This window comes from Balaenoptera musculus, chromosome 21, assembly GCF_009873245.2.
Source record: "Balaenoptera musculus isolate JJ_BM4_2016_0621 chromosome 21, mBalMus1.pri.v3, whole genome shotgun sequence".
NCBI classification, from domain to species: Eukaryota; Metazoa; Chordata; class Mammalia; order Artiodactyla; family Balaenopteridae; genus Balaenoptera; species Balaenoptera musculus.
The window spans coordinates 18,296,593-18,321,498 of NC_045805.1; the positions used below are offsets into that span (position 1 = coordinate 18,296,593).

The following is a 24,906-nucleotide window of genomic DNA, read 5'->3' on the forward strand; positions in this document are numbered from 1 at the left end:
TCCACTCTGGATTCTGGTTGGTTCAATCAGTGGGAGGTGAACAAGTGATCTAGAGAGTCAGAGAATAACATAGGGTTGTTTGTTTCACCTCCCTGAGGCTGATCACTGAAGATCACAGCTTCTGTGAGCTACAGACACTCTTTCCCTTTGCCTCTTCAAGCCGAAGCAGGGTGAGTACCTAACTCCCTAGGGTGTTCAACCATACTCTGTCTCCTTTAATTAAATTCTTCTCAATTAATTACCACTTTCGAGTGTGTCACCTCTTCCCTACCTCTTCCGTCAGTAATATAACCCCTCACAAGTCTATAAATCTGAGCACAGTCTATTTTTTGCTACACAGGAAAAAAAATACATAAATGCCTACTGAATCCTTATTTATAAAGTCAGTATTATCTTTAATTCTCTTTTAAAATAAAAAAATCATAATAGAATTATACATTACAGAACAATTCATAAAAAAATTTTGGAAACAGCTACATAACAGAAAATTTGAAAACAGAGAAAAATAAACCTCCCATGATTTCACCATTGTTGTTATTTTGGTATGTTTCTATCTGGTCTCTTTTTTGTGCATATTTTTTCAATGTACAATTTTCTGTTCTCTCATAAAGATTTCATCACAGACGTTTTTCATGTTACTATACAGGTTTCAGAATAACTTTAAATAGTTGTACAATATTCTATTCTGTAGAAGTACTGTAATTCATCAAACCATTCCTCTATTGCTGGATATTTAGTTGTGTTTTTTAATTTTTCATTGGTATAACATAATGTAAATAGCTTGGTTCACATAGCATTCCCTTATATTTTATTGTTTTCTTTGGATACAGTCCCAGAGATAAAATTAAAGAGTTAAAGTTTGAAAAAGTTATGCAGCTGTAGTGATTTTTAAAAAATGTCTACAAATTCTTTGATAACTCCTCATTTCAAGAAGTGGAGGTTAATTCTCCTCCCCTTGAGTGGGGACTGGACTTAGTGACTTATGTCTAATGAATAGAATAAAGCAGGATTGATGGTGGATAACTTCAAAAACTAGGTAAAGGGACTTCCCTGGTGGCGCAGTGGTTAAGAATTTGCCTGCCAAGGCAGGGGATATGGGTTCGAGCCCTGGTCCAGGAAGATCCCACATGCCGCAGAGCAACTAAGCCCATGTGCCACAACTACTGAGCCTGGGCTCTAGAGCCAGCGTGAGCCCGCGTGCCACAACTACTGAAGCCCATGCACCCAGAGCCTGTGCTCTGCAACGAGAAGCCACTGCAATGAGAAGCCCACGCACCACAACAAAGAGTAGCCCCTGCTCGCCGCAAGTAGAGAAAGCCCACGCGCAGCAACGAAGACCCAACACAGCCAAAAATAAATAAATTTATTAAAAAAAAAACAACTAGGTAAAAAAGACACTGTGACTTTCTCCTCTCTCTTTCAGATCACTCGCTCTGCTATGTCACAAGCAGCCCTATGGAAGGGCCCTGTACCAAGGGACACAAGCCTCCAGTCAACAGCCATGAGAGTGAGTCTTCTTGGAAGTGGATAGTCTAGCTCTGGGCAAGTCTTCTGTGTCTCAGCAGATATCCAACGTAAAGAAGGTCTGATCTCAAAGAGATCTGTTACTGTGGCATTTGTCTAATGGAGAGAACCCCAATAAGATACATAGGAGAGCCACAAAGTTTTAAAGAGAATTATCTTCATAGAAATAGAGCCAGCTCGGACTACCAGGGACAGAGACAGTACATAATAAAAAGAGGCCTTTGGGATTCCAGACTTCTACAAGTGGGAAATGACTAAGGAAATCACACAGCTGCAAACACGTGCTACCTTTTATGGAAAAGGAAGGATGACTAAGGTGGCAGAACCAAGAGCCCAGAGAATAGATCTAAGAGCCATGGAGAATTATTCCCAGGCAGGAGTAATACTAAATCTTTATCAAGATCTTCCAGCATTTTAACATACTTCCAGAAATGCTATCAACTATTGACTCCTTCATTCCTCCAGTTTCCTGCCTTTTAAAGAAGAATGCCTATAATGGCTATGCTATCTCTGTTCCACCATTGTACAATATATTGTATATTGGTTTTGTGTGTGTGTGTGTGTGTGTGTGTATGGCAGGGGGAGCAGGTAACTTGTCTTGTTCGTTCACACATTTTCAGGTTGAAAGGAACTGTACTCAGGGACCTGTACTTAAGGACTATACCCAAGGAGCTTCATCCATACCAGGAACTGATTTAGATTCTGGAGTTGGAGCTAATGCATTAGACCTTGTGGACCTTGGGAGTGGTGAGTATATTTTGCAGGTGGGAAGAATGTAAATAATTTGTGGCCAGAGGATGGACTGTGGTGGTTTTAAATGTCTCCTCAAATTCTTTGATATTCCTCCCTTCAAGAGGCAGAGTCCAATTCTTCTTGTGAGTGTGGTTGGATTTAATGACTAATTTTTAATAAATAGAATATAGCAGAACCGAGAGAGGGAAACTTTAGAAACTAGGTCATAAAATGGTGCACTGTTCCTCTCTCCTCTATCTTGGATCATTTGTTCTGGGGGAAGTGAGCTGTCGTGTCATGAGCACCCCTGTGGGTTGGCCCAGGTGGCAAGGAACAGAGTCCTCCAGCCAAGAGCCACGTGAGTCAGCTTGCTTGGAAGTCGATCCCTCAGTTCCGGCCATGTCTTCGGATGACTACAGTCCTAGCTGTCAGCTTGATTGGTCATCATGAGGGACCCTGAGCCAGAATCACCCAGCTAAGCTGCTCCTGAATTCCTGACTCTCAGAAATTGTGTGAGATAATAAATGTTTTCTTAGACCACTTCATTTTGGGGTAAATTTGTTATGCAGCCACAACTAATATAGTAGCAAAGAAAATGTTGCTTTGTAGCATTTGTCTAAATAAGTTCAAATATGAGGGATTTAGTGAGCATACCAATTCCTGATAATCATGGCATATTATTGCCACTTAAGCTGCGTGGAACGAGTTGGTGAGAGACATGGGGAGAACAAAGAGGAAGAGAAAGGAGAGGGGAAAGAAGAGAGGAAAGAAGAAAGAAGGAATAAAAGAGAAAAAGTTAGTAAGAGAGGGACATGGGGAAGGTGACTGTTGTCCTGGTTTACCAGGATAGTCCAATTCGTGGTGCTATCCTGGTGTAGTTATGCAGGAGCCCTCTTTCACTTTCAAAAGTGTCCTGGTTTGGATGATAAATTATATGACCCTAGATAGAGGCCAGTACCTCAGCCTTCCCTCCGCCCAGTTTTCTGTCTAATATTCCATCTATCCCCCACGCCTAGTTGACCACAACCTCTCTCCAGTCTGCTCAGAAGCCTTAATTTCTCACCAAACCATAGCCTGTCACTAGCACCTCTTCTAGGAATTAGAAGTCACCTCTGTCCACTTCCCAGTGTTCTTGTATCATGGTAATGAATTCATCACAGCAGTTAAGAGATTGACTCAGGAATTAGGCAAACGTGGGTCTGACTCCTGGTTTGATACTTAATGGCTATTTGATTTTAAGGGAATTACTTAACTTCTTTAAGCGTCAGATATAAACTGGGAAATACATTAGTATCTACTACCTCATAGGATTGTTGAGGATATTAATGAGATTATGTATAAGAAATGCTTAGCCTCGTGTCCAGCATATAAAGAGAAACTATATGTATAGAGCATATGTATATGTGTATACTGTACTAAGCATTTTATATGCATAATATATATGAGGAATATATGTTAGCTACTGTCAGCATTTACTATCACAGAAGGCAAATTCATTTCATTGAGGCTGAAGCACTTTAGTTGTTGGGATGTGTGTTTTACTAGGAAACTCTCAAGTATGTGAGCGATTGTATTTATTAATTTTAATATTGGAAGGCAGAGACACAGTTTAGGAAATATGTTAAGGAGTAAAGTAAAAGTCAGGCAAAGACTATATTTGCTTTTCAGGCTTGATAGGCCTTACTCTGTTTATTTATTCATTTATTCATAGATTCACCCACTTATTCTTTCAACAGACTTGTATTGGTTATTCACCAGATCCCAGGTCCTATGCTAAGCACAGGATTGAGCAAGGCTTTTCAACAAGAATAAAGCTTTGTTCCCACTTCTTAAAGGAAAATATTACATTAAAAAAATTAAAAAGATGTTTGTGTGGGAATATGAGTGACAAGGGATCTGCAGCCAAATTTAAACACATACATACATATATACGTATACATACATATACATACATCTACATGTATATATACATATACATACGTGTACATGTATACATATATATACATACATGTACATGTATACATACATATATATACATGTATACATACATATATATGTATATGTTTTTCGGGTTGACCGGATTTTATTCTAAATTAGCTTTGAGCAATGGAAGTTATTTTCTGCTATAAAAAGCAATGTATTTTAGTTTTGACTTCTTGGTTTTTTGAAAACTAAGAGTCGGAAAATCCAAATGATGCGAATATATAATCTGGAATGCTGAAGTATCAGCAGAAGGAGCTGACAGAGAGAGAATGTTTTGTTTTAGCTGTAGGCATTCCTCTTTTCTCTTTTTGGAAACAAGAAAAACTAGTAGACAGAAATAGTCCTAGGTACATGGACTATATATTTCACACGCACAGCATAAAATACTCATTAAAGTTAAGTAGGTGCCCAGAAACCAAGAGAATTTAATAGATGAATATGGTGACAACTAAAGTAGGAACCGTGTACAGGATAGGGTTAAAGTGCTTAGCCATATCTACCAGAAGAGATTTTAAAAAGATATTTTCTTTTCACTATTTTTAGTCCACTTTAATAATAAGTACCACTTTAAATTTTCAGTAGTCCATGAATTTTTACCTTTGTGTTAATCTTCAAGGTCAAGTTTATGAACATGATTACAAATAAGCAATTCTAAATGAATAGGCCTATTATTTTAGGGATAATAACTAACATTGATTGTGTGTTTGCTAAAGTCAGTACTCTACAAGCAGTTTCCCCTTTAATTCTCCCAGCCACCCTAAGACTCAGCTGCTCTGTTACCTCATTTTACATACGAAAAAGCTGAGGTGTGGAGAGTGTAGTAAGAACCTTGCTTAACTGCAAAGGTGGGGAGTGACAGAGCCAGGATCTGAACTCGGGAAGGCTGACTCAAGAGCCCTTGCTTCAGCATGCTGTTCTGAATGGGTGGGCTAAATGCATTTCACCGGTTTATGCATATTTTCTAATATATCCTTTTTGATATAGTTATGTCATCCTGAATTCTGCTTTTAGTCTTTGCTCATCTTCTCAATTCTATGCAAAGATCATTTAACTTTATAATTATGCAAGTCCACATCTGTCTGAATGATACACTGACTCATTCATTTAGTTGAAAGGGTGAAACCAAATCGATTTTTAAAAATACCATAGGAACCTCATTGAAAAATTTCATGAATCACCTTAATGAGAAAATGGTAACAGGATATCAAGTACAGAGAACCTCAGACAATTGCTTTTTGAAAAGTGCTAATCAACCACATATTCATCTTGAATGAAAATGCCTCTCTAGCAAGACACTGTGTGACAACAGCAGTTACCGAAGTACCAGATGTGAGAACCATTGCTATGTCTTTTAAAGAATTGTTCCTTACCCTTTTCTTCTGTGTTTGAAGATGATGATTTGCCTACTTATTATTAAGGTGACCAGTATTCTTTCCAGCATTGGGTACATTAAAGCAGCAGAAGGTGACTTTGTTATTTGCTAGTTCTTACTTTTTTTCCCCCCAGCTGTCATTCATTTCCTTCCTTTAATTTGTCCCAAGGTTAGGTTATCTATTACAGTCATTTGCCCATAGCCCACAGCGCAAACCCACAGTTAGGGTATGTTCTGTGTGTCCTTTAAACCCCTGTTTTTATCAAAATACCTTCTGCCTCATGTGAAATTTAAACATGTTATACTATCTTGCTATGATTTATTCTTTATAAATTTACATTCTGCTGGAGTAATAGCTTTACTTTGTATGTTTTTTTAAAAAGTGAAGCTACTTGGAATTTTGTTAAGTAGAGTCCCTAAGTCATATTGTTGATACTCAGGTGGTCAGTTCAGACAGTTCATCGTAAACTGCTCTCTAGACATCAAGTTCTCCTAGGCCTTAATGCTCCACTGTTGCCATACACCTCGGGTATCATAAGCAGCACACTTACCATCTTAGCATTCTTTTCTCTTCTGTTTCTTTCTAACACAAAAACCATTTTCTCCATTATAGTTTTGAGAAAATCAATATCCACTTTCAAGTAGCATAAAATGTTACTCTTTTCTTCCTGTGTTTCTTACCATCCCATGTCTCACCAAACCCACAGACACCCCTGCACACTGGCCCAAATATCCACATTCCAGGGAGGGACCAGCTACATAATTTTTGGAGCCTTGTGCAAAATGAAAATGCAGGGCTCTTTGTCCAGCAAAGCAGGAAAAAGTGCTAAGGTATTAAAATAGAAAACTTTTTCCTTCTTTCATAGTCTCTCTCTCTCAACATGTCATGATGTTTTTAATTTGCTATTTAATGTCATTTTAAGTAACTAAAACTTAAAAATTTTGTTATTAGCATGACTTTCACCATTCATCTTTATATTGTACAATGTCTGTTTAAAGTGCAAATATCAGAGCATTTACCTTCTATGTGAAATCACCAAAATTACCTAATTCGTATTTAATGGCACAGCTTCTGAGAATGCTTCTGAGGCATCTTGAGTCAGACTCAGGAAGGCTGGAAGAAGGAAGAGAAGGTTCATCCAGCATGAAGCAAGCCAAGGGCATGCTCCTTCTGGTACGGGGATGCTTCCAGGTGAGTGTGGACCCTCACAGGTGTCCTGGGTCCCCATCCCATGACTCAGGATGCACATACACTTGCTCACACCAGCTGCTGGACCGATGCACTGTGCTTCAGCTGGGGGAGCACCCTGGGGAAGTTCAGGCAGACATTTCTTCTTCCTATAGGCGTGATACCCCAACCCACAGTGAATAAGCAACCCCCAGGGGATCGAAACCTCGGAGTTAGAAAGCTCTAAGTACCCGGATTCGGAATGGGAGAAAGGCTCATCTCCACCAGCCTGTGGCCTTTGGCTGGCTGCCAGCGGATGCACCACGGCTAGCACCGCCAGGCCCGAGCAGGAGGGGCTCCACCACACTCTGCCCCAAGACTCTGACAGTGCGGGTGCCCCTCCCCATTCCTACACCTAGACCCCTGCCAAGGGGCTGGAGTATGGAAGCAGTTACTGGGCAGGGCTGGGGACGGTGACGCTGGGCAAAGCAGAGCGTAGCCAAGAACCCATCCTTGGGAGTGGGAAGGAGGGCTGGGTGTGAGCAGAGGCTCCAGGCCCCTGCACAAGCTCCATCGTCCCACTGACTTCATTTACAAAACAAAAATTCAAAGATAACATTATTAAGAATTTCAAGATGGTAACTGCAAATTATACAGATTTACTTAATGTGAATTATCTCGTCTCGTCTCATCCCTGTAACGTGGGGCAGATACAATTTTTAGCCCCAATTTAGAGATAAGGAACCTGATACAGGGAAGGCAACTTGTCTAAGACCATGAAATGAAAAGAATGGTCTACTATGATCAGAGTTTATTACAATAATGTGGGATAATTTAAGACTAGGAAGCCTGTAAAGCAGATCTATTGCATGTGGAGATCAAATTGGAAAAATGTATAATCACGTCAGTCAAAGCCAAAAAGGCATTTGAGATGATTCAACAGTCACTCCTTTTTCCAGACTCTTTCAAATTCAGGAAATAAAGGATAGTTTCTTAACAAGATAAAGTATTTGTCTCAAGTCAACAGGAAAATATTATGCTTAATTTGAAACATTAGATATAATCCTATTGAAACAGGAAATCAAAAGATTCCTGCTATCGCTATTAGTATTTTACATTGTTCTGAAAGCTATAATCAACACAAAAATACAGGAAATAGAAATAAGAGCAATAATATAGGAATGGCAAAGACAGTTACCGTCATCTGCATACAGTATGACTGGCCAACAGAAAACTTAAGAAACTCAACAGAAAAAAATGTCAGAACTACTAGGAGTTCAGTTTAGTGGCTGAATAAATCAAACTGCTTAATCAGTTTGAGATAGTAATCAGTAATCAGATAGAGAATCTAATGGGAAAAAATCCTACTCTTAAAAGCAATAGTAAGTATGTAGGATCTAGAAAAGACCTTATGAGAAGTATGATCTAGATAGCGAAAGCCATAAATCTTGAGAATAAATAATTGGAATAACTGTTTCTGGATGGGATGAAAATATTATAAAGATGTTGTAATGGTTAATTTTTTTTTTTTTTTTTTTGGTGTCGTCTTGCCTGGGTCATGGAGTACCCAGATATTTGGTCAAACATTATTCTGGGTGTTTCTGTGAGGGTGTTTTTGGATGAGATTAACATTGAAATCAATAGACTGAATAAAACAGATTAGCTCTCTAAGGTGGTGGGCCTCATCCAATCAATTGAAGACCTGAATAAAACAAAAGGGCTGACTCTCCCCCAAGTAAGAAAGAATTCCTGCTGCCTGACTGCCTTTGAACCGAAACATTGGCTCTTGAGCCCGCCAGCCTTCAGACTAGAACTAAACCAACGGCTCTCTTGGTTCTCAGGACTTTAGATGCAGGTTGGAACTATACCATTGGCTCTCTTGGATTTCCAGCTTGCTGACTCACCCTGCACATTTTGGGACTTGTCAGGCTCCATAATCTTGTGAGCCAATTCCTTATCATAATAAATCTGTTTCTCTGTATATCTACATCCTATTGGTTCTGTTTCTGTGGAGAACCCTGACTAATTCAGGTGTCAGTTCTTTCCAAATTTATCATTTCAAAGTGATCCCAATAAAAACACTATTTGGAGGAGATACGATTCTAAACATATCTATATATGTTTATATATGTTCTAAAGTTAATCTGAAAGGATAAACAAGTAAGAATAGTTAAGGAATTTTTTGAAGAGAAGAGAAATCTGTGTGTGGCTGTTGAGAGGGGGAGATAGACTAGTTTTATGAACTATGAAAACATTGTAAAGGTACATAATTAAAACAATGTGGTTACAAGGATAGCCAGACTCTTAACACAGATTCAGGTATGTAAAAATACTTAAAAATAATTTGCATTATATTAGATGGCAAAAACGAAGAATTATTCTGTAAATAGTGTTGGATAAATTGGCAGGGAAATCTAGAGTTAGGGCCTCATTTTTTTAAAACCATGTAATAAAATTAATCCCAAGTGGATTTTTTTTTTTTTTTAGTTAAATACAAAGAAAATATAAAACATAAAAATATATGACAGAATACTTATCACATTGGGAGCTTAAAATTTCTAAGCTTAAAAGCAATGGAGGAAATGGCAAATAAGATCATATTCAAATACATAAAAATTTATATATGTATATATTATATACTAGTCAATTCTCCATTATTCTAATAATTCTTTATATTACACGTCCCTGTTTAAATCATGTGTCACTTTGTCTTCTGACCGGATCCCAACTAATACAACTGGTGATTCTCGTTGCCTTGACATGTGTTTTGTCTGATATTAATATAACCACTGCAGTTTCTTATTGTTAGTGTTTGCATTGTATTCTTTTATCTATCACTTTACATGTAGCCTATCCGTGTCTTTATATCTAAAGTACATCTTTTCTAGGTAGCAAATGATCTTCATAAAATAATTGATCTGACAATATCTGACTATTAATTGGAATATTTAATGAACTTACATTTAATGTAATTATTAATTGGTTGAATTTATACTATCATTTTGCTATTTTTAAATTTATCATCCTAGTTTTCTTTGTTTCCCCCTTTCCTGCCTTACTTTGGGTTAGTCAATATCTTTTTATTATTGCATTTTAATTCATCTATGTTTCCATGGGTTAAAATACGCATTGATTGAATGAATATTATATCATTGCACTATACTGTAAGACTCTTAGAACAGGATACTTCCATTTACCCCTTTCTGTCCTTTATGATATTATTGAACATTTTAATGATAAACTCCACACTACATTGCTATTTTTGCTTTAACCAGTTGATTACATTTTTATATGTTTAAGATAAAAAATTTTATATTTGCTAGAAATTTACCATTTATGGCAAACTTCATTATTTTGAATAGATCAAAATTTCTGGCTGGTTTCATTTCCCAACAGCCTGAAGAATTTCTTTTAACTTTTCTTGTAGTACAGGTCTGCTGGTTTCAGGCTGTCTGATATTTATCTAAAGTTGTCTTTATTTCACTGTTATTTTTAAAGGGCTATTTTGCTGAATATCATATTCTAGGTTGCATTTCCTTTTTTCTTTCCATACTTTAAAGATGTTACACCACTATCTTTTGCTCTCCATTGTTACTGATGGGAAGCCAGCAGTTATTCTTATCACTAACCCTGTGTATAATGTATCTTTTGTCTCTGGATACTTTCAAGATTAAAAAAAATTTTTTTGGCTTTTCAGCAATTTGGCTAGGATATGACTAGGCATAGATTTCTTTATTAGGGTTTGCTGAACTTCTTGAAACTATAGTTTATGTATTTCTTCAAATTTGGAAAAATTTTGGCCATTATCTCTTTGAATATTTTTCTGCTCCCCACCCCACCCTTCTCCTTCTCCTTTAGGATCTGTAATTACACTTATGGTTGACTGCTTTGTGTGGTCACTGATGCACTATTTTTTGTTTTGTCTTCCCCCCCCTCCCCCTCAGTAACTTTTCCTCTTTGTGCATCAGTTTGGATAGTCTGTATTTCTCTGCCTTCAAGTTTACTGATCCTTTCTTACTCTGTCTCCAATCTTCTATTAAGTCCATACAATGAATTTTTATTTTAAATATTATATTTTCCAATCCTGGAATTTCCATTTGGTTATTTTTTATAGTTTTAATTTTTCTGTATATAATTCCCATTTCTTCTCTCATTATGTCCATCTTTTCCTTTAAACTTCTCAACATATTTATAAGAGCTTTTAAAGTTTGTATCTACTAAGTCAAACATTTGTTTCTGTGGGTTGCTTTTTCCCCTGCTTAAGGGTCACGTCACATTTTCTTACTTAGCGTATATAAAACTTGTCTGCTTTATAGTGGATGTTGTGGATATTACATTATCAAAAATAGGATTTTTGTTGTTTTCCTTTAAAGAGTACTGAATTTTGTTTTGGCAGGTAGTCACTATACTGGTAGATCCGCTTGTTCCAACTGAGGATTAATTTTAGGTTTTATTAGGGTCCAGAGTCACCCTTACTCTAGAGTAGTCTTACTCCTAAGGCATGTCTTTAATTTAATTCTTGGGTTGTTCAGTGAGGCCTTTACACTCTGGCTGATTTGAACTCCAATGTCTCCCAGCCCCGTGTGACCCTAAGTAGCTGTTTTCTCATCTCATTTCTTCCATCTTCTGTTTTCTGTTTGGGCTTCACTTCCCTCTGCTGAAAATGCTTCCAGGCAGCAAGCCAGAGTGAATGTAGAGGTCACCACATGAGTGTCCTTTCTCTCAAGGACAAAGGCCTTGAAGTGTCTGTTGTGCAATGTTGTAGTTTATGATGGAACAATACCAGTTAGTCACGACTGGACTCAAAACTCTTGATTGAGGTTTTGATTTCAGCAATTAAATTTTCTTAGAAATTCTACCTCATATCTGTGTAATTCCTATAGTTTTAAAAAAAACTCATTTTTGTAATTTCATAGTTTGTTTCATACGTAGCTCTTATGCATTCTGTCTTCGGTTCCAACAACTGCATTCTTTGGGGTCTAAATTTATTAGTTGATTCTCACTAATAGTGGCAGGCCTTATCTGGATTTGGTAGTCTTTGCTTAAGAGGTCAAGCTTGATTGTAATCAAGCGTCTCTCTTTGTGTACATACGTGTCTCAGGACGCTTCAGGGCCTCCTTCAGGATTTTAGCTTAGAGGAAGGGGTCTCAGATTCAGGCTCTCCACCTCGTTGCTGTTTCAAGGCTGAATATACTCAGATACGGTCAGTATAGAATTCTGACCTCAGGGAAATCCTATCCCTGCACAAAGGCTGCCGGCTCCCTATCATTCTAGTTTCAAGCGCCTGTGAACTTTGTTGCTCTGGCCTGAGGTCCTCACCTATGTTCCTGATTATTTCCAGCAAGTCCAATTCAGGCTCCAAGCTACCTTAGTCTACCTGGTTATTTGGGGTTCGGCTCTTGGATTTTAAAAATTTCATTTTTACTTTTTTTTTGAAGGGAGAAATCCCTGGAAACCTGAAATGCTTCAGTGCATGTTGTGTTTGTGCAGGGGCCGGGGGTGTCTAGCTATTGTGGAGGAGAAGTTAACCTCTAAGTTTCTAAAACCTCAAGTATCAGGGAGCAAAAACACATGTATTAACATTATAATCAGAAAAATAACAAAAAGGGACAACAGGTATCTGTATCTGAATTACTAATGTACATATTCATGTGGTAATTAATCACTATGAGAAATTGAGTTATTAGTATAATCTATTCATCATTTTTGTGTTGCTTAATTTATTTCTCAAGTTCAAATACTAGCTAAAGGATACTTTCCATAAACTGAATCTTCGTAAATTTTAGAAAAATATATTTAAGTTGACAAATGAAGGCTGACATTTGGCCATGCTTTAATAGGCTGAACACCAAGCAAATCCTATTCCTTTATTTGTTCATTTTGCAGTAAGTCTTGACATCACCTTCTCCTCTTTCTTAAATTTGCTTACTTAGCAGGGCACAATGCAGTTTTGATGTGCAATCTGATTTCAAAAGAATCTCTGAGACAGCTAATCTTCTGTACACTCACTGTAATTAAATATTACAGCACAAATGGTACATAAGATACTCACCTTCTTGAGAACCTCTTAGCACCAAAGAGCAATGAAATAAAAAAGTATAGATTTTCAGAGTGGTTTTTGTAGATTTTTCAGCTTGAACTTTTAACTCTTATAGCACCTAGAGCTTACAAGGAATAAAGCATTATATACCACAGATTACAAATATCTTTATTAGTTGTCTTTCCTTCTGTCCTAAACTCTCATTTTATCACAGTTTAAAATCTGCTAGAAGACAAATCTGCTTACCTTCAAGCTGCTTGCTTCATCCTTGAAAATATGCAGTAGAAAATGCCATACTTAATTAGGCTAATAATCAAGTTCAGTTCTTGGTCTCTGTGGTAAATGTCACCAAAATATGTTTTGTAGGAGAGTATGTCTGCTATCTTTAACTTTAAAATCCAATAACTGATATTCACTGACGTTCCTTTATCAATTAATCTCTTCCTCATCCCTACCATCCAAGCTTAAACATGTGGTAGTTCCATAAGTTCACAATCACCATTATACATTTATTTTTCTTAAAACTATCTCTATCTGCCTCAAGAAGAAGTAACCTAACTCTGGATTTGGTGAATAAATCCATCCAGCACATGAACTTCATGATTTAGTCCCACTTTTCCCAGACTGAGGTCCTAAGTTTTAAAAATGTGCTTTTCTTGAAAAAGTAAACAAAGACGTGGTAAAAACACTCAAACAGCTCAATAACAGCTCATTAAGTATATGAGCTGATGGCCCCCTTTATTAAATATACCTATGGCTCCATCATCAAAGGGCATCTGAACAAAACAGCAGCTAGGCTGTGGACTACCAGGCAGGAGAAATCCAACCAAAGAGAAAAAGACCTAACAATACTGATAGTCAAAGCCCCTCATATGAAATGGCCCAGCCAGAACAGCAATGAGTGGAACCCATTGGCCAAAAGCTCACTCCATGCACACAGAGCTTCTAGTTTGTTTTAAAATATGAACATATAACAAAAGATTACCAGATATTTGAGAAAAACCTCTAATATGAGACACCTAAAACACAAACAGAAAAATGGAATGAGGCAATGAAAGGAGAAGAAAACTTCAAAGAAACTGAAATTAAATAATCAGAGAGAGAATTAAAAGCTGCTGAACACACAAAACAAGAACAGGAGACAATAAAAAGGTAAATTCAGAGAAAAAAAATTTTCTTCCTATATATACACTCTTATGATACAGATTAATTTACAAATTAGGTACAGTAACTGATAATAAAATAGAACACTTGTAACAACATACTGTAATAATAGTTATGTGAATGTGGTCTCTCTCTTTCTCAAAATATCTTCTTGTATAAATTAAATGCCTTTTCCATCTTAACGAAGCATTTATTACGCCCTGTGGCTGTAACTTTTGTAGTTTGAGGTGTGACAGTATAACTAGCATGAATTTCTTTTTCTTTCTTCACAATTTCAGAAATAGAAGATTCATTCTTACTGTAGGTATTAGCAACCTCAGCATACTGTTTTCTTTTCCTTATTAAGTTGAAAACTTTTACCTTCTCACTTAAAGGAAGCACTTTACAGCTTCTCTTTAATATATCCAAATTACCAGCATCACTACTCTTGCACTTTGGGTCCATTATTAAGTAAAATAAGGGTCACTTGAATGTAAACACTGTGATACCATGACAGTCCATCTGATAACCAAGACGGCTACTAAGTGACTAACGCGTGGGATACACTGGGCAAAGGGATGATTCACAACCCAGGAAGGACACAGTGGGATTTCATCATGTTACTCAGAATGGTGAGCAATTTAAAACTTATGGATTTTTTATTTCTGGAATTTTCCATTTAATATTTTTGGACCCAGGTTGACCACGAGTAACTGAAACCACGGAAAGTGAAGCCATGGATAAGGGGGGACTACTGAAATGTATTTTGAAAACTGGTAAATTTCTAGGAGTTGTCTTAGTAAGATGATACCTACAAAATACCAACATTAGTGAAACGGGCTGCTGTAGTGTTGGTTTAATTATTTTAAGCCATTTAAACAGTCTGTAAAGGAAAATTGATATTCCATTCACATGTAAACTTTCTGAAAGTTTTCCAGTACCAATGATAATATTCTATCAATATAATGTATGAATTCCTATTATACACTTTGAGAGGCTTTATGGCTCTATGATGTATTTACTTACAGAAGTGTTGATGAGATTAATTTCTTGGCATGTATTGCTATAGCAGAGGGCATAAAATCAATGGAGGTTTGGTAACCAACAAAGATTTTGAAAGTTTATACGTGACATTTTTCAGAAAGACGTTAGTCCACAGATATACAGAAAAGCAAAGTACTAAATTTCTTGATTCAAGAGCAAGTATATTTATTTTATGATAACATAAGAATGTGAGACAGGTCACTTTACAGTTATATTTTATAATAAGAACAATAAACTGGAACTTAAATGAAATTCATAATAAGAAATGATTCTGAGAATTACCATAAACCTTTCATCATAAAGTCTTCTGTATAGTATGGTACTAAAATTTCATGTATAGCTTCATCTTTCCCAGGAATAGTTTGTAGAAGGAAATACTGAGAATAGCATACATGTATTTAATACATTACTATTTTCAAAGCACTTAAAATTTTTAAAATTGATGTAAACAACAGTCCAGTGAGATATTTTTACCTCCCATTTTATAGATGATAAAGTTCAAGAGTGATAATATGTGGAGAATCACCATAATTTACTACTCTTTTCCATTTTAATTGGTCAGAATATTTTATTTATTTGCATTTTAATATTATGCTGCAGTCTTATAAGCAGATGAGTATCCATTCACTCTGATAAGCAATAAAGAATAGAGGTTGCGTATGTAGTATTCCTTGGGAGAATGGCAGAATTATAAAGAATCTTAATGAGCTAATTCAGTTTTTAATATCTATTTATAGGACTGTTCTAAATAGCAATTTTTCCATGTATGCAAGATAATTTAGATTATAATCAAAGATAAAAGTAAGTTGCATTTTTCCTACTATTTTAGATAGCAAATAATATTGAGAACATTCAGTGTAAGGTAAAATAGAGCTGGGGCACGTTAAATGAGAAGGTAGATATTTTCATTTAGTTAATCAACTGAATCAACCTGCAAAGTAGGTGAAATTATACTATATGAAATCCTAAAACTGATGAATCACATATTTCTATATCAATGTAATAAATAATATCAGATAAAGAATGTAAAAAGTCTAAAAATGCATTGTCAATGCTAACAACATATTCTTGGAAATAACATTACTTTTATAAATAGGCTGATGCAGAACTATCAATTTCACATTTAATAACTTAACGAAAACAAAGTCAGTATTTCCTATTTTCATATGTAAAAGCAAGATAACAGTTGGAGTGTGTGCAATTTATATTTAGTACATCTTAGAAGATAAATGAACCTATCTTCCACATACAGTATACAAATATATTAATTTAAATTCATTGTTCTGTTTTTGCATAGTAACTTATTATAAACTACATTTTTTTAATTGAACAGATTTCCATTAAATACTATCAAGTTATTTTCTCCAGGAGAAAATCTAATTTTGCTGTTTTTCAATAGAAAGTTTATCTTTTCTCTTTTAAGACATTTTGAAATAATGAATTATATTTAAAGTATTCATGATTACTGGCTGTTTGGCCTTACTTTTACATGTGGTCCTTTCGCAAGAAACAAATATTAACTCCTACCTAATATATACTTCAGTCTGCGAAACCATTTTATATTAATCTTTTATAATACTCATTTTGACACTACAGACACATAATAATAATATGCGATAAGTTACAGAGCCTCAAGATATTATTTTTACTACTGTTATTAACATGTACCATCTACTATCAGGAGCTGCACCATGTTTAAAACAATAATGACAATAACAGTGACTACTGCTACAAAAACTACCACTGTTTCTACCATTAATGTATGACTTTTTTTGAGAAAAAAAAATCTACATTTTAAATTACTGTATACGTAAAATAATACCAGACATTCTGTTGCCTTTGGTAAATGAACAAAAACTTTTAAAAAAAACTTTATATGATTCAAACAATATATGTTAATTAAGCAATTTTAAAAGTTAAAAGTACAGTGTAAACCATCATATTGTATAGTAGCTTAATTTCTATTTGTGTTTCAAAATTATTTCAATGTAATTAAAAGCCTGGAGATCTATTAACAATTCTAAGGGCCCTAAGATAAATCTCAAGGAATATTCATTTTCTGATAATAAGTTCAGTCCAAAACCAAAAATATGCTGCTGTTCATTTTTAAGTGATCTACATTCCAGGAGTCATATATTATTTTGAAATGAGACAAATTTCTAATAAATTTTTTTAAAAATTAAAATACATTCTTATATAGTCACTGGAAGAATCTGAAGGGAATGAAAAAGTACAGAGAGTTCAGTAAATCAAGGCAAAAGCTCAACATGATAACACGTAACATTAGTAATTAGTAAGAAGATGCATCTTATGTTCAAAAATACAGTTCAAGAAAAAATTATAATTAGTATTTCACCTTTTCCTTCATTTACACAAGTTCTGATCTCAGACCTGCTTCCGCCCTCTGAAGTTTTTGCTTCTTGCATTTTCAAGTAGATAATAATCCTTTAAACTTTACTTTAGAAGTACCTAATTAAAAAAATATATGTAATACATAAAAGTAACATTTTTTTAGGATGAAATTTGGAGGTAATAGCATTAATCAATTATTATAATAACGACAGGAAACAGTAAGGCACATGATAAAAACATGCAACAGAAATATAAGAATCAAAGACTTAATCATAAACTATTTCCTTTAATTTATAAGTTCAGTGTTTTGTTTAGTAACTTGTCTAATCCTCAGTCTTACAAAGTTCTAGAATCTAAGTAGTCATTTTTAATCTATGGTTCTATATACTACTACACAGAATCAATAATGTCAATGTGACACTATTACAGGTTGGTTGGAAACACTATCTATATGAACATATAAATGGTACAGTCCTACTATTTTTTTAAATGTTTAGTTTAACTTCTTATAATAAAGGCAATATAAAGTTCCTCAAAATAGAGATTAGGAAGACCTGACTTCTTCTGTTAGCTCAATCACAACAGTTACCACCTTAGATAAATAAATAAGCCTACTTACCACTAAACATTTTAGACCAGCAATTCCCTAAATGGGTTCCATAAAATATTAGGTTTCAAAGCTACTATGCAAAATACCAAATACTGCTGTTTTCTTTTAGAGAGACAAATCAATAGTGGCATATTAAGATCTGTAAGTCCTAAGGAACCTATTTAACCATATCTATTATGATATTTCTCATACTTATTTCTAAACAGCTTTTGGTCTTTTAACTAATATACATTGACATCCTATGCATATGTACCACTTTGGTAATGCCACTATAGACAAATATAAATGTTTTAATCTTGAGAAAAATATCAAAAAAATAGGTATTTGCAAGCATGTAAGTGAATGAAAGCTTCACTGCAGAGACCTAATCAGAACCCACAATCAACCAAAATTTTATAGCTATAGTTGACTTTTAAAAGAAAAAAGAAAAACAGAAAGAAAAAAGGAAAAACAAATCTCTCATTTTGGAGATCAGCAACAAGTCTAAGATAAGATACTTCTTTGGGTTGATACAAACTGAACAAATCTCCCGTATCTTCCTCAACTATTTCATTCTATGGTGATGATGCAGTAAATAATAACTAAGATGGTTTTGTCATCACACAGAATGAGGCTCAAATTGCTCAAATCCTGGTTTGCAACTTACTAGCAAGTCATCTTGGGTAAATGACTCACCAAGTCTCTATTTTCTCTGCTGTTAAATGGGATATCTATCTGTAAGGATTAAATGAGATACTACATGTAGAAGAACATCTAGTATAGTGCCAGGCACCCAAAATAACTCTAAAAAAATTTAGTTGCTATTATTGTAGCAGATGTTTGGAATCATGATCCTAAAAAATAGTAACAAATATCCCTTAGATGCTAGTGATCCTAGATTATAAAAATGCAATCTGGATTCATTATATTGTATGTGCTCAGATACAAAACTACAGGTTAGGGCTTCCCTGGTGGCGCAGTGGTTGAGAATCTGCCTGCTAATGCAGGGGACACGGGTTCGAGCCCTGGTCTGGGAGGATCCCACATGCCGCGCAGCGGCTAGGCCCATGAATCACAACTACTGAGCCTGCGCGTCTGGAGCCTGTGCTCCGCAACAAGAGAGGCCGCGATAGTGAGAGGCCCGCGCACCGCGATGAAGAGTGGCCCCCGCTTGCCACAACTAGAGAAAGCCCTCGCACAGAAACGAAGACCCAACACAGCCAAAAATAAATAAATAAATAAATAAGTAAAAACTTCTTTAAAAAAAAAAAAACTACAGGTTAAACAAATTTTTTCAATCACAACATTCATGAGAATTCCAGTCAGATGAGTATTTACTCCAGTTCATTTTTAGATCACAACTTAATAGTGGCAAACTAATGCTTTGTTATAATAACTATTCTTAAACTGAATTATACGGTCTAAAATGAAATCATTAAAAGACTAATTCTTAACTTGAATTAGTGACCTAAACATTAAAAATAAATTATAATTCTATTTCTTTCAGCTATTACCTAAATGTTGTAAGAGAAAAATAAATTATGACCCTTCTTTTACTGTTACTGAACAAATTTAGACAAACAGAGGTGCTAACATACTTATCTGCTATGAAGTTCCTTCTTCAGACAGGATTTGAAAGTGGGATACTTCTGAACCGTTTTATAACCCTGTGGAACAGAGGATTAAAAGTGTGGAAATGTAAATAAAATGTTATGGGGTCACAGATATTCAATAAATAAGGCAAAAATAAAAATACATAAAATCTAAGAGAGAAATACAGTGTCAGGGGTTTACAGCATAGTTTTATATTGAGGTGGCCAAAAAGTTTGTTCGTGTTTTCATAACATCTTACAAAAAACCCTGAACGAACTTTTTGGCCAAACCAAAATTTTAGTTTGATCTTGCTATTCTAAAATATTTGAGGAAAAAAATGATTTTCAACGCATGCCCTTTTAGGCATTTGTCCCATCACTGCAAATGTTAACAACTAACCACAAGGTGGCAGTTAAGTACACGGTATCTTTACCAAGACAGTTGGGATTTTAAGAATCCATTAAAAATCTTTAAAAACATTGTCTCAGATGAATCTTGATTTTTTTGTACATATATATATTTTTTCTTTTTAAATGTATAATGCTCAGGGGTACTGTTACCAAAGAGGGAAGACTGAATATTCTAGCTGTTAATCATACATTTTTTTTCCTTTTTCCATTTGTGGCACATCCAAATACATTAAATGTGTAAACATTTATTGATTTATGCTACATTTCATTCTTTAAAACATATTTCTGAGAAAAATCACTGAATTTCTTGTAATTATTTTGCAGTATAAGATGTTAACAGGAAAGAATAGTTCAACAGACAAAAAAACATTTTTTTACCTCATTTTCCATATAAAAAGTACTGAATATGCAGTGACTTAAGAACCTCACGTTGCCTAGTGGAAATCTGCATCATATAAAATGAGAAATAGTGATATTTCTTTGTATACTAGCAAGTCTTAAACAGCCAGTGTGCAGACTGAATCAAAATATTTGGCAACATTTCCCCCCCACAAACTGGGATGAAGACATTAAACTAATTGAATATGAAAATAAGTTATTAAAATTCACACTGATTTTATATTTAAAAAAGCATTACCTTTTATCTCTTCAAATTGTTTTTGAAAATAGGTAGGGCCTTATGTTTTTTCTTTTCAAATATAACATTTCCTGTTTATATCCTTAAAAACTTATATAAATTGTTTCTGAAACTTAGATGGATTTTTTTTCTTTCAGTGTTTAAAAAGGATAGCAATAGGCTTGAAATTTATAGGTTTACCCGGAATCCTCTATGGAGTCTGTCTTTCATAATTCCAATGAATTCTTTATAGCTTAATTGATCATCCTTGTCAACATCAAAAATCTTAAAGACTGTGTTCACTAAATGTGGTGACAGTCTGAGGCCAGTGGCTACATAGACAGCACGTTTAAATTCATCTAGATAAATGGCACAGAAAAGGAGCAAACCATTAACGTTATTTTTATAATATGTGTTCATTACTAGCAAGGTTATAAAAGGAGATTTTTTTTCTAAACATGGGTCATGATCGTATGTAACATATCACTTTTCACTAATCATGCTATCTTTAAGGGAACATAAAATTTTTTGCGGTTTTAATTAAAAGGGCCTACTATCAACCACAGACACTTTAGAGGTTATTAAGGTGAATAAGTTCTCAAGAAACTTACAGTTCAGATGGGAGATGACACACCTGCCCAAATAATCATTACACAGGACCACACAGAAAGCAGCAACAAAGCGCTATGAGAATTTGGAAATGAGTGGTTACTTGTGGGGTAGCGTGGCGTAGGGAAAGGAGAGAGGAGACAGCAATTAGGGAAGGCTGCCGCTTTGTATCTGAATTCAGCCCTGAAGGATAAAGGATTTCAGCTTGTAGAGATGAGAGGAAATGGCAGATGATGACATGAAAGAACAAAGGTGGGGTGGGGCACAGGAGCACAAGGCGTGTTCAGAAAATGAGCAGCCTGGACACCCAGGAGCTGGGGAAGCTCTGCTCGGGGACTTTGAGGTGAGGAACCTGTAGGATCTTCAACAGGCAATTGGGGAACTGAAGAGTTTTCCATAGCAGGTGTGTCAGGGTTAATCTGTTTTAGGAAGATTATTCTGTGAGTTGTCTACAAAACATCGGAGAGGAGAGTGGATAATGGCAGGAATACCACTGAGGTGGCTACAGCAATAGTTATTTTTAAGAGGTAATAACCTGAATTAAGGTGCTAGAAGTGGCAAGAGAAAAAAAAAATAAAAGAAACAGATCTATTCTTAGCGCCTGCAAGAGTGATTTTTTTCATTTCGTTTCATTCAGTTCCACAAAGTAAAAGAGCAACTTTCCATTCTGAACCAGCTAAGCAGATACTGACTTTTTTTCTTTTTAAGGTTGATTAGTGGTTTACCATGGCAGTAAAACATTGGCCTGTTAAGGGAGGGCTCCCAAAGGTTTTGGTTTTAAAACACTAAAATGTGTTAAGAAGATGCCTTATTTGAATATCTAGACCAGTCAAAGGGTGAAATATGAAAAGTTTTCAGTTTTTAGGTTTCTTTTCCTCAACGAGTAAGTGAATGAAGCTATGTGAGGGATTCACTATCTGTGTTTTGGGGAAAGAGAATTATTAGCACTTAGAGGCTCCGGTTTGCCTTCTCCCTAGAACTTGGTAATAAAATAACGAGACTGTCCTCTGAGATTGAACTGGGGAATTAGCACTTATTAGATTATGGCAGACATGGGTAAAATCACCGTAAAGACATAACCAGAAAGTCCTCATATGGCAAGAATATTTAAAAACAATATGGCCACGAGGGAAGGGAAGGTGGTCATAGCCACAGAATCCTGGGAAAAGGACTTGACTTGTTAGTCTACCTACAGGGAAAGAATGAGCTGGTCCTGAGGACAACAGCATTCAGAATTCTATGGCAGATGTATTTTTTGGTAAATCAAGCAAAATTGACTGTCATTTTTATATATCATTCTTAAAACTTGGCTAATGTAAGTCCATAGCTAAGAGGTGGCCCTGTTGACAAAATTCAGGTTTCTGAGCTAGCAGAGAGTGTGGGTAAAATCAGTAATACAAACAAATCATATGAATATCACCCTGATGATGTTTTCGGCATGGCCAGCTGGCTCTTCTATAGTGAGACACATATCCCTCAATGTTACCAAGCAGCCATGAGGTTTCTTCCTCTTTAAACCTTTACAAACATCATTAGCTTTTCCCATAATATGCAGTGAAGGGCAGTAATAAATTTAATACAAAAATGTAGCATATTTTCCTAAACTTTGCTTAGGGAAAACAAATTTCCTGTTGAAGTACACACCACACTTTCAGGCAAATTGATGACTAATATGATATATCTAGTTAATTTGTTGTCAAAGCCACTAGAAACAATGTAGGAATATGGTTTGCTTTTAGTTTTTGAAAGTTTGTTACTTACCTTGCCCTATAGAACGACTTGCAAAATTATACATATTCAAGGCTATTGCAAAGTCTTCTAGGTTGTTCAAAAACTGGAAAAATGACCTGAATTCATCAAATGTAATGCCCTATATTGGGAAAATATATGTAAATATATTTAGCATTGTCAAATTGATTTAAATAAATATCTACACTTACTAGAAATAAATAGATTGAGCATCAGCAATATATCTTGTAAGTATATATTTCCAGGGTACCTTCTGAAACCTTCTTTCTCCAAATGGAATGTAAAATTCACTCAATTTTTTTCCACTGGGTAATGTTGCTACTATTAGCAATGATAGGTGAAAATATTTTTAAAACACTGTCATATCAGCACAAAGTTAAAAAAAAATGCTACAACAAACATAAATTTAAAAGTTTCCATTTTGAAAATTCTTACTTCAGGCCTGAATTTTTTAAACTTTAAAAGTAAGTATGATCATTAAGAAAAAAAACCCCTCTAAAAACAGTTTCTCCTGTACATGAATTTCTCCTTAAATATATTTCAGCATTAGGTCATTAATGTCTTTATAATGACCATGCAAAATAAAAATGTCTAATAAGCCAACAGTCGTGTATTTTTACTTGTTCCTGCCGTGATAAGGCTGCCGGAACAAGAGGAGGAAGTACAATGACTGTACACAGAGCTCTGGGAGGCCCAACACAGGGCTTGGGGTAGGATCATGGAAAGGACTCTGCAATTTCATTTACGAAAATTGAAATTATTGCCACTGCTATAACTTCAATTAAACAGGGAAGTTACTTAAAATAAGCACAATGTATCTCTGATAATACGAATTTGGATACAAAGAGCTGCATTTACTTGATGTGTTCTCCTCAGCAAGATGAACAAAATTGAGAGACAAAGTAAACAGAGAACAAGCAGAGGGTTGAGAGCTTAGGCTTCACAAATTCTGACCTTACTACTGGGGTCGTAGGGGAAGGAAAGCTAACAAGGTGGCACTGGGAAGCTGGGCAAAGAACCAGAGAGTCTCTTTTCATATACGCCAACTACAGATTAAGTGACTTATTATCAAAATAATATTATCAATTTGTTATTGAAATAATAATACCAAATTTTAATACACATTAGTTCCACTTCAATTATAACCCCTCTTTACTTTCAAGGAGAATCATCACTGTCATTTCTCTTCACTTTTTCTTTTTCTCTTTCCTTACATTCATTTATGGCCATTCCAACTCTGGATTCCGCTTTGTGACCTGATCCCCCCTGCCATGTTTTCCTGACAGGACTGTTTGACTCAGTTAGGGAGACTGAACCAGAAGGGGTTTGTCTTGATGTGAAGAGCTTGTTGCCAGGGAAACTGGCCACTGCTCTGGTTCTGTATCAGTTCGTGCTAGACCAGCTGTCCCAGCAACAGTCTCTGTGTCAGGGTGACAGGATAATGCTGCTAAAAGTGAAAAACAAGAGGATGGGATATTTTAAAACAAAGTGTAAACAAAAATGTCAATACTTTTAGGGAGCTTAAAATTAAAAGCAAATCGAAGAATGACAGAATACAATGTTCTCCATCTGAACCTTTGGATTTTTCAAAATGGGGATCTCATGTTTGGAAAGACAGGGCAAATTCAAAACCATACAATAATTGTTTTGTACAGATTAAACTCTTTGTGTTTGTAAATATGGAATTGTAAATTGAAAAACAGGGCATTCATTTTGATGGCGATTATTTAAAGCAATCCATTCTTAACAGAAGTGAGGGACAGACAGTCTGGGGAAGTGGCAGAGAGAGAGGGGGTATGGTCATTTCTTCTCCCTCCCCATTCCTATTCCCAGAATCACTTCTGTAATGAACCACTGGGACTTGAATGGAGTATGTCCTAATCGTTAGAAGTGGAGTAAAAGGAAGTAGCTTACATTTTAAAATATTTTAAATTTTTTTTTTTTTTTTTTTAATTTATTTATTTATTTATTTATTTTTGGCT

At 35.4% G+C, this 24,906-nt stretch overlaps 1 protein-coding gene across 1 annotated transcript in view; it reads right to left on the minus strand.

The window, feature by feature from the left end:
• Positions 1 to 15,168: 15,168 nt before the first annotated feature.
• The window catches only part of MICU3 (mitochondrial calcium uptake family member 3), a 100,410-nt gene continuing 90,672 nt past the window's right edge, over positions 15,169 to 24,906 (minus strand). Inside the window, exons 12-15 of the mRNA XM_036838797.1 lie at positions 22,937 to 23,045; positions 20,768 to 20,925; positions 19,546 to 19,614; positions 15,169 to 17,475 (exon numbers count right to left, since the gene is read on the minus strand). Of these exons, the coding sequence (XP_036694692.1) occupies positions 19,546 to 19,614; positions 20,768 to 20,925; positions 22,937 to 23,045 (336 nt within the window). The 3' untranslated portion in view covers positions 15,169 to 17,475. The remainder of the gene's footprint in view (positions 17,476 to 19,545; positions 19,615 to 20,767; positions 20,926 to 22,936; positions 23,046 to 24,906) is intronic.